General features: G+C 41.4%; 1 protein-coding gene across 1 annotated transcript; it reads left to right on the forward strand.

The window, feature by feature from the left end:
- Positions 1–859: 859 nt before the first annotated feature.
- Positions 860–8,905, forward strand: atp6ap2 (ATPase H+ transporting accessory protein 2). The gene is made up of 9 exons (XM_035407979.1): positions 860–1,017; positions 1,938–2,068; positions 2,244–2,372; positions 4,343–4,438; positions 5,061–5,198; positions 5,713–5,766; positions 6,402–6,551; positions 6,875–6,991; positions 7,451–8,905. The coding sequence occupies exons 1-9, from the start codon at positions 966–968 to the stop codon at positions 7,643–7,645; spliced, it is 1,062 nt and encodes a 353-aa protein (XP_035263870.1). The 5' UTR covers positions 860–965; the 3' UTR covers positions 7,646–8,905.
- The last annotated feature ends 2,202 nt before the right edge of the window (positions 8,906–11,107 follow it).

Here is an 11,107-nt window from a genome sequence, read left to right on the forward strand (position 1 = left end):
AACCGAAAGGTCGCAGGTTCGATTCCCGGGTAGGACACTGCCGTTGTACCCTTGAGCAAGGTACTTAACCGAAATTGCTTCAGTATATATCCAGCTGTATAAATGGATACAATGTAAAATGCTATGTAAAAGTTGTGTAAGTCGCTCTGGATAAGAGCGTCTGCTAAAAATGCCTGTAATGTAATGTAATGTAACCTTCTCTCCATATCTTATTAAACAGGTTCAATATGACTTTCAAGACTTCATCTGGTAATTGTCTAAACATAGCATAGCATAATTGGTCTTGTCCTGGATATCCACTTCCCTCCAAGGCCATTTTCAACTCATGTAATGTAAATTCCATGTCAAGTGATGATCCATCGCTATCTTTTTCTTTGTTACATCAGCATTTGCTCTTAAAATTTCACCTTTTCGTTGTTTATGTATCTCATCTAAATGACTTACACTATGTACACTTGCAAACTTCTTACCCAATAGTTCAGCCTTTTCCTTATTTGTAATTGCCAGATATTCTCCATCTATCAACACTGGGATTTTAACAGATTTTCTTTTCAAACTCATCTTTTTAATCATTGACTAAATGTCACCCAAATCTATTCTTATGCCAATGGACGAGCAGAATTGCCTCCATGCATTCTTCTCGGATGATTTAATAATTTTCCGTGCCACAGCTCTCTTCCTTTGATAATCAATCAGGTTATCCTGACTCAAATGATTTCTTAATATTCTGAATGCATGTTTCAGTCCAGTCTTCTCAGCCTTCTGACGGTTATGGCCAGATGGCGGCAAGTTGCCTGGACTAATATGGTGGCGACGTCGACGTACGATCCAGCGGCCAATGCGGCGTCTACGTATGTCTGTGTCTGTTCGTCATATGTACCCATAATGCATCACAGCTCGAATGTCAGCTGATCTGTTTGAGGTTTCTGCTTGAAGGGGAAATATCTACACTGTGCATAAGAAAAATGAATCGTTCGTTGACGTCGGTACTTGTTTTTTGTGCCGCTTTTACAGCAGGTTAGTTAATTAATCAAATTTTGCATCGATAATCCGGATAGTGTCCGATAAGTGAGCATTGGCTAACAAGTTGGCCTGTGCGATGGGTTGATGATGGCGATGAACTAGCTTGAGCTACTGTCACTGACAGAAGGCAGAGAAGCGCTCACAACCTTCGCGTTTGCCCATAATTTAAGGTAGCAAGATAGAAAACGTTTGGTATTGCTCGCTGGTTAGATGACTGTGTAGAGCTAAAATGTGAAATTTAGAAAGACGGGCAGGACATCGTTCCACGTTTTAGCTTGTTAACGTTAATTATAGCTAGCAACTATTTTTTGCATTGACTAGTTAGCTAGTTGGTTATGTATTTTGGGAGTGGTTGGCCGAGAAGTCTAGCCATTTGTTAAAATGTGTCACTGTCTGCGTAGCTATATTACGTCTCATAATTCGATAACTAGTAGTATAGTGGAGTTCGCATGTCATTGGTTTTTACTGCGTCGATGCATTTTTATATTGTTGCTACGTTATATCTATAAAGCTCACTTCCTCCTTCAGCGGAGACAATCATCATGTGATTACAAGGTCTCATGTGTTACTGAATCATAGTTCCTCTTGATTACAGAAAGAAAGTACAACATGTGGAAACGCGTCGACGCAGTTAACGTTTTCGGCGAAGGCCTAACCGACATTTTGTCATTTCAGTTAACACAATTGTGTGACATTGGCAGCAGTAAATTACGGAGTTCCTCCATACAAGCAAAGGATTGCTTGGAATGTTGGACTGCTTGCAGCACAGGCCCGTGACGCGCACAAACACACATCAGACATACTAATATGACCACCATTGATGGAGAGTAAATTATACATGTGGGTTTCCCCCTTATAGGCTTCTTGTTTGTTTGAAATTCGTCTGAGAAAAATCACTTTTGGCTTCATTGCAGGCATCCTTGGGGACCGTCTAACAGTGTTGAGGGCACCCCAGTATGTCTCCTACCATGAGGGACAGTGGCCAATTTCTGGGGAGAAGATCCCTGACCTGGTGGCTCTTACAATGGGATTCTCTGTGCAGGATGTACGTAATAATAATAATGTTGATGTATTGGTTGTGCCAGCTTGTCATAAGCTGTTTTTCATCTAGAGCGATGTTTGAGGGCTCTGGCAGAAGTGTATTGATACTGTTTTCTGACAGCTGTTGTGTACTCCTGCGGAATAGTGTGGAGCTGTTTGTGTGCATGTGTCTTGAGCAGGAGCTGGGCTGGCCGGCGATGCAGATGGGCTCCCTGTTCCAGCGACCTCAGGCCAATGTCCTGCTGGTGGTACGGGGAGTGGACAGCCTGGACCTGCCCCAGAGTGTAGCGTCCTACCCCTTGGAGAACGTGAGTATCTCAGACGCCCTTCACCACTCATTCTCTCCTTGTCTGTCTTGCAGCACAGTTATAGGGTATGCTTAATACATTGTCAGCCAGGCATGTTTAAGGTTACAATTCAAGATTTCTGGGGCCCTACAGTGCTCCCATTTTAGAAGCTCCTGCTCCTGAAAATTGATGAAAAATTGATGAAAAATAATTTAGTAGCACATCTACTAATTTGGATGCTTTAGTGTGCTTCTAAAAATTTCAATATAGGAGCACGGGCTCCTTGGAAAACATGTTGGCGTAAAGCCTTGATTTTGAGTGTTGTGTTTTTTTTAAAGGTGGCTATGTGTCTCCACAGGTTAACAAAAACGATACATAGAAATACAAAGTGAACACAATGTGTTACGACAAAAGAGCAGTTCATCTTGATTAAGCTTGATAGTTTTGTTTAAACTCTGCATGATGTAGGTATCTCACAATTGTTTGATATGAATGCACCCTTTTTATTTTTCTAATTTATTGGAAATGTGTATAGACAAGGGTGGAGATTTAAGTGGATATCAGAATATTCAGGTACTTCAAAATTTTTTTATTTGGATATTGGCAATAAATATAGGTATTAGTATGGTAGACAGAGACTGATCTGACATTGCAAATTCTTGTGATCAAAGCTAGGGTACTGCCACAAATGGTAGGTTAGATTTTCTAGTGGTCAAAATAAAGCAAAATCATTTTAAAATGTGGCACCTTGTGGAATTCTTTTAAATATACACAGTAAGAATGTCAGGTGTAAATAGTGCAATACGGTACTAATATGCATGGGTGGAACAGTTAGCATGTATAGCCTCTTGAACGCAAAGCATCGTACTGTACTGTCAGCAGCACAGACATTCTGAACGAAAAATCTGGTGAACAAAATAAGCTACATTGTCATGAAAAAAAGTTCTGCTTCAGTTTGGCTGCCTGTACTGGCACAGTATTTTATTGGAACTTTCATTACACACAGCTGGGCCTGCTGCTTCTCTCAGAATCCTCACTTGCTGCCTTTCCCTAAGCACTTAGCGTTAGCACAACCACACTAATTGTGCTGATAATTGTTATATTATTTTATTTGCGACACATTAAAGCCCATGTAACTACGGAGATATTTTATCATTTTTTTATGGCTCTGTCCGCCAGTAAAAATGAATTCTGTACGGCACTTTTCACGCTGTATATGACCACACACAAATTCTAAACTTAAGTTACGGACTTTAAAGTAATTGGTGCCTGATATCCAAACTGCCTCGATTTCTAGACAACATAATGGTTTTTATTGGTTTGAATTTAAGTAGTAGCTAGCTGACTGTTAACATTACCACTGTTACTATAACAATAACCTTATGGTAACCTACCTGTGGTTTCTCCCTCCTACTATACTACCTTCTTTTTTTAAAGAAGAATTTGTCAATACTCCACTCTGCCAGAAGCATGAAGTTTTTTCATTAGGTAACTCCAGGTATCTAACCAAACGATAGCTGTTGACATTTGCTGTCTTACTTTGCAGCCTTTCGCAGAGGACACTTTCTTTTGAAGAAACAATGCAAACCAATGGCTAAATTTGGAAAACCTTAAACTAGCACAGATATGGGCACACGACTGTCCTCCAAATCATGTTTACGTTCATGCTCCACATGCGGCTGCTATGAGCAGGAGGGGGGCAGCTCGCGCAGCGAAAGTATAGTGTGTTGCTGGGAATAAGTAAAATACTGGAAAATATTTTTGGGTGGGCTGCCCAAATAAATGAACTGTATGGGAAACACTGATGAATATACCATAGTTTCTGCTAACCTAATGATTCAGTATTTAAATGCCCAAAAAGGGGTTATGTTTCTCCTAAGGATTTTGTGTTATTGGAAACGACTGCAACATCATCTTTCTCCTAAGGCATACTTCCTGTATTTGCACATTGCCACAGACTTAATTCCTGATTTGTGTAATTTTCTTTGCAGCCTGTACCCTTCACCCTGGACAGTGTGGCAAACACCATGCATGCACTGTTTCCAGACAACACCCCTGTGGTGCTGCAGCTGGCCCCCAGTGAGGAGGTGGGTCATACTACAGACGTGGGCCTGACAAAAGGGAAAATAAAGTAACGCCAGTGGAGAAGAATCTGAGTGGAGAGAGTAATATTCAGCTACGTGGTTGTAATGACCAGTCGGCCAGTTGGCCAATCTGTTTTTGAAGAATTAAAGTTGCATGATCAAAGATGATGACCAACTGCTAAAACGAAAATACGGTTATTCTGTAATTTGCAGATAAATGGCAGAATATTTCAGGTGTGGTTGGGGACAATTTGAAGTACAATTAGGATCATGATTGTTTGAAAGTGTTGTTTCTGGAACAGTCAAGCAATTGCTTTAATAGTAACTATGTATCATTCCAATGCCATAAAATTCACTTAGAATGGTGATATTCTCAAAACTATTGTTTCTATCATTACTGTGCTTTTCCTATTTTGCATGCATTTTATAAGTTGCTCTGCTAAATTACTATGTGTAAATCTGATGGTGCAGGCTTGCTGTTTACCATTCTCTGTGCACAATATAATGTTCACTGTTGATTTTAATGGGTAATGTGAGTCCAGGGGGGATCAAATATGAGAGTAAAATGTACTCTATTGGTGTTGATTTAACTTCTAAGGAGTTTGTGTGGCTTCTCTCACTGCAGAGGCTGTACATGGTGGGCAAAGCCAACACAGTGTTTGAGGACCTTCCTGTGACTTTGCAGCAGATTCGGGGGCGCCTGTCCCAGGACGGCTCTGTGCTCACCTCCCTTCCCCTCAGCTCCCTCAGCAGGAACAATGAGGTGAGCTGGACCCAGAGAAGGTGTCAAAAATGGCCAAAATGCCACAGTGCTAGGGAATGTGTTCGACATTTCACCCAGCATTCTTAGCAGTGATTTTCCACATCCCCATGCAGTTTTATGAGAATGTGCTATGCCGATGAAGTTGGGAATGCAGAAACATGCGTGTGAAACCTTGGTTGGTGTGAAATAAATAGTGTATTTTGAAACTGTTTTCAAAATACAGTTTTTTGTTAGTTTCATGAGACGTGCCACAATTATGTACCAGTTAGGCCAAGTGATTAATCCAGTTAAATTCAGCCACAGCAGTTTAAATCATATTCTGTCCCTGAGGGGCTGGCAAAGTGCTGTTCTAGGTCGCCGTTTTTAAGTGAATAAAGGTCCATTTGAACTAATTTTGCCCCATCAAGGACGTTTCTGTGCTGCTTTACAGTCAGCATGCTGCAGATTATAGAGCATGGTGGAGCTCTGGCCTGGTGCTGTCTTTCTGTCCTTACCTGGTGCTCTTTCTCTACAGGCTGACCTGCTCTTCCTGTCTGAGGTGCAGGTGCTGCATGACATCGCTGCCCTTGTAAGGTTCTTCACAGTTCTACAATCTGAACACTGTCTGGTAGTGATGGGGGTGTGAGGATTCATGAAACCTGAAAATGACTGAAACAATTTAACCAATCATTGTGCTTTGCTGTGGAAAAAAAAACCTTTTGATTGGTTCAAACAAGTCACTGTACCTCAACCCAATATACAAAATCTCACTACCGTCTCTTAGCAGGGATTAACATTTGGTTTTCCAGCCTTTCTTTTGACCCAGTTTTGGAGAACCGATGAATGACTGGAACAGTTTTTTCCCCCCCTTGCTTCCCCCTTTTCTGCAAATTTTGTGGAAATTCCAATGTAGAAATGTTCTACAGAATGTTGTTAGAAATTCTGTAAAATATTTAGTTGGGTAATATAATCTGTGTTAATAAATCATATTATCCAAAATTCTAATCTACACATTCCTTGCAAGGGCATATGTAGAAAGAAACTGTATTGTGTACTGTAATGTAATGCATACGGCCACCTTTTATGCAATCTACACTCTAATATATTTCTTGCTCTGTTGATCGTGTAAAAGTGGGAGATCACGGCTGTGTAATTAGCATTGGCCGTGAGCAGATGTAGGGGGAAAGTCTGTTGAATGTAATGAGTTTCCTGCAATGCCGGCAGCTGCTGAGGCACAAGCACCTTGCGAAGGACCACTCCCCAGACCTTTTCTCCCTGGAGCTGGCTGGGCTGGAGGAGATTAGCCGCCACTATGGCGTTGACTCCCCTCAGTTCACAGACGCCACCAAGATCCTGGCCAGTGTGCTGCAGAAGGTGAGGAGGGTGGGGGCGTGCCAGGACACACTGCAGCGCATCACAACGCTTCACGACACTCCAGAACTTTCCGTTACGCTTTGTCATGTCCGTGGCTCTGAATGGTTCTCTGACGTGAGGTAACGCAGTTTGACACTCGGTTAGACTCTGTGTCGTGACGCTCCCTAACGCCGTGTGACACTCAGATATGCTGTCTGTTTATGACATGGCATGGCACTCTATGGCACAATTACTGTGGAGGCCTGAGCCTTGCTGCTTTGCGCTGCTCTGTCACAATGGGCCGTGTGCTATCTGATGGGAGTCCTGTATTCCCTGTGCTGCAGTTCGCGGATGACGTCTCCGGTATTTACGGTGGTAACGCGCTGGTGGAGGTGGTGACGGTGAAGACCTTTGAGGCGCCCCTCACCAGGAAGTCCCGCTCCATCCTGGAGACCAAGGAGGTGAGTACCTGTGGTCCTGCGGGGAGGGGGAGGGGGGAGGGTCATTTGGCAGACAAGGCACAATTTCCCAACATTGGTAGGAAATATTTCCTATGGCACCTACAACCTGAGACTGCTGTGCTCTGGGAAAAAGGGGCATAGCTTGCAAAATTATTACATGAGTCCTTGGGAGGGAAGTGTTTATACTGCTTAAGAACTGAGAAGGAAAAGTACTGGCACAATATAAATCTTCATTTTATGTTTATAGCTGAATAAATTCTAAAAACGTAATCTATTCCCATGTACAAACTGTGTAGACAATACAATACAAGCTGCTTTTTGGACATGACTTGGGCCAATCAAGAATATACTGAAACCTAATAATAATATCAAAAAACACAAAGTGTACTCATTTCAATGGAAAAATAATAAAAAAATCAATAAATAAAGCATGCTAACTCTCAGTCCTGTGTCTCAAAGGGCAACTCGGGGAGCCTGTACAACCTTGCGTACAATTATAACTTTGAGTATGCGGTGATCTTCAACATCGTGCTGTGGCTGATGATTGCGTTGGCCCTGGCTGTCATCGCCATTGCCTACAACCTGTGGAACATGGACCCTGGCTATGACAGCATCATCTACCGGATGACCAATCAGAAGATCCGTCTGGACTGAAGGCCCCTGCACCATTGTATTGCCACGTAGTCTCTTTAAACCCACCCTCTGCCCTACCCAGCAGCCTGCATTGGCCTCTTTTCAGAATATCAGACTGTGTCCATTTCTGCACATTAGTCTATAGGCCCATTAATTGTACAGAAATTGTAGAGGAAATATGGCTTGATTTGGCATCGTAGGTTGTCCTTATTTCAGTTTCTTGTGTAGACAGAGTATGTGGAATTAAAGCTTTCATTGAGGTCCCGGCTCAGTTCGAACGAAAATGGAGGCTGCCTCTTTGACACCCATGTAGGGTATGGTCTTAATGTGTTTCTTTATTTAAATGTGTGCTTAATCATAATATTTAACTTCTGTGACATTGATTTTAGCTTTAATATTGTGAAGTTTGTATATGGCAAATCAACAAATCTGAATAAGTACAGCTGTTTTTTGAGATTCAGCCAGAAAGACTGCTGTTGTAAAGTGTGTGTGTGTATGGGTGGTCTGTGTGTCTGGGTAAATGTAAATATTTCTGTTGTCATGGATACAGAACTAAGCAGTTGCTGTGCATAAAAATGCTGTAACCTGAATTGTTTCATAGTTTCATAATTTTGTGAAAAGTAGGCTGTTGACCTCAGTTGCACTGCATTCCCAGGTTTGTTGTCATTCCTTTTGAGGCATCTCATTCCTGCGTTCAGTGACATGGGTGATCGTACAAGGAGCCAAAACCCTTTTAACATGGCTGTGCCCTGTTGGGCCAGGACACAGAATAGTCCATTGTGTTTGTTCCATGCGGGGGGGGGGGGGGGGGTTAACTTTGAGTAAGGGAGAAAAATGGCATGTATCTGTAATTTTTCATATCTTGTTTAATTTTGACACCTTCGTGACCATGTGATGCAAGACTCAAGTTGATATAGAAATTACTATTGTATTTAATGTATGCACATGGAAGGAACTACTACTGTCATGGCAAAATCAAAATGAAACATGTAAGGTTAAAAACGGACAAAAATAATATCTCCGGCTTTGACCCCCCCCCCCCCCCCCCCCAACTCCATACCTGCTCTTTTTGCATACTGCATCTCAGTTGTCTCCTGCAAGAGGGAGTGATTAGACTTTACACTGTCATAATGGGAAATGTAGTTCCTTACATGAGTTGCCCATAGTGTGAACTTGAAGTACTCTTTATGCTCATGATGTAAATGTTTGTGTAAGAAGATGCAAGTGTTAATTTAATTAAAATTCATGTCTGATGAAATGAGATGTAGATTTGTGAAGAGATTTTGCTTTGCGTGACATTTCTTGCAAGTAGTTTTTTTTAATGGTTAATTTCCATTTTCATTCCAAGTTTGCTTGAAGGCTATTTTATACATTTTTCCCAGGCAATAAAAAAAAAAATTATTCAAACTACTGTTGGAACTATGAAAATAAGCATGTAATGCAAAAAGGCTCCTCTGAATCAGCTGGCCAAGCTGCACTGCCTTCTGTCTTCATGTTGATTATGAATCAGACGGTGCATTTTAATGTGGACTGTACATTTAGGAGTGAGAAATATAAAGTGACCAGTCATTAAATATAAAATTATTTACAGTGTGTGGGGAAAACGTTTTTCCGACCAGACTGTGATTTGCCTCTTAAGCACATTCATGCTTATGAATTGGAATCCTATTTTTTAATGGTGCGTGCAACTCTGACCATGACTGTCATGCTGAAAGAGCAACTGTGTTGTGCTTTTAATAGAGTATTTAGTAGTGTAGTTGAATCACTTGTGCAGTGCCTTCAGGTTGCTGAAATGGTGAGCTCCATAGTCTTTGGGACAAAGGTGTGCCCCCCCCCCCCCCCTCTTGATTTGGTTCTACTCCACAACCACGTTGAAAGTACGGCACATTTTATGCATAGTTCATCCAATTCAGGGAGGGACTATGTATTCATAGTGTTTGGGACAGATAGCTTCACAAGTGTTTCTGATTAGCCAGGTGTTCAATTGCTTAGTGCCGGTGTATGAATGATTTCAGTATCTAGTTTTGATTCTAGGTTTTTAATTGCCTTTGGGGTCTCTTTCTGGTGTTTGTCAACATGAGGACCAGATTTGTGCCAGGGAAGTTCAAGGACTGTCAGAGGCTGAGTCTGTCAGAAACATAGCCACACCTTAGGCTTACAAAATCAACAGTTTGGAACATTATTTAGAAAAAAGAGAACACTGGGCTCAGTAATCACAAAGGGCTTGGTAGGACATGGAAGACCTCTACAGCTGATGATTGAAGTATTCTCACCATAATGAAGAGAAACCCCCAAACACCTGTCCGACAGACCAGAAACACTTTTCAGGAGGCCAGCTTGGATATATCAGTGACTACTGTCTACAGAAGACAAACAGAACTACAAAGGCTACACTGCTTGATGCAAACTACTAGTTAACCCCAAAAAAAGGATGGCCAGGTTGTAGTTATTTAAATGTACCTAAAAGAGCCTGCAGAGTCCTTGAGGTTTTGTGGACAGAATAAATCTGAGATTAACTTATATCAGAGTTATGGCAAAGTGTGGAGACCAAAAGGAACTACCCAAGATCCAAAGCACCCCCACTCATCTGCTCACTGGTATTCACCCTGACAAAGGCATCTTTTGCCGAATTGTTGGTTAAATAAACACAGCCAGGAGGAACCTGAGTGTGCAACTTTCTGATAGTTCATTATGACTCGTGGGGGGGTGTTTTGGTTTGGGCATGTATAGCTGCAACAAGTACTGGCTCACTTGTCTTTATTGATGATGTAATTTCTGATAGCAGCAGAATGAATTCTGAAGTGTTCAAAAGCATGTTACTCAAGTTCAAGAATATGCCTCCAAACACATTGGACAGCGCTTTGTCCAAGAGGAAGACAATGATTCCATACTGCTAAAGCAACAAAGCAAAGTTTTTCTAAGCTAAAAACTGGAAACATCTTCACTGGCCAAGTTATTCACATAATCTGAATCCAACTGAATGTGCATTTCATATGAGGAAATGAAAATGTAAGGCAACTAGCTCCTGAAACAAGCAGGAGCTCAAGATAGCAGCAGTACAGGCCTGGCAGAGCATCACCAGAGAAAATACTCAGCACCTGTTGATGTCTGGGTCACAGATTTCAAGCAGTCATTACATGCAACGGATATGGGACAAATGACTAAACATTACTACTTGAAATTACATAACATTAATATGTCCTAAGCGATGTCCTGAAATGATGAGGTAGCTATTTAGAGTGCTGTAAATTTCTACATTGTGAAGAAGTGTATAAAAATACCCGGTGATGATAAACCTACAATGCAAATCTGAGGTTGTACTGGTGGCAGTTAAGAGAAGTATACATACTAGTACATATTCATTGAAGGCATTTAAATTGAATCCTAGTTTAATCTAATTTAGCTATTTTTATTCACGTTTTATTCAGGAAAACTAATGTTTTAGTTCATACAGAAATGCTGTTTTAAATATTGCTCCAGGGA

The sequence above is a fragment of the Anguilla anguilla genome, chromosome 3, assembly GCF_013347855.1.
Source record: "Anguilla anguilla isolate fAngAng1 chromosome 3, fAngAng1.pri, whole genome shotgun sequence".
In the NCBI taxonomy this organism is placed as follows: Eukaryota; Metazoa; Chordata; class Actinopteri; order Anguilliformes; family Anguillidae; genus Anguilla; species Anguilla anguilla.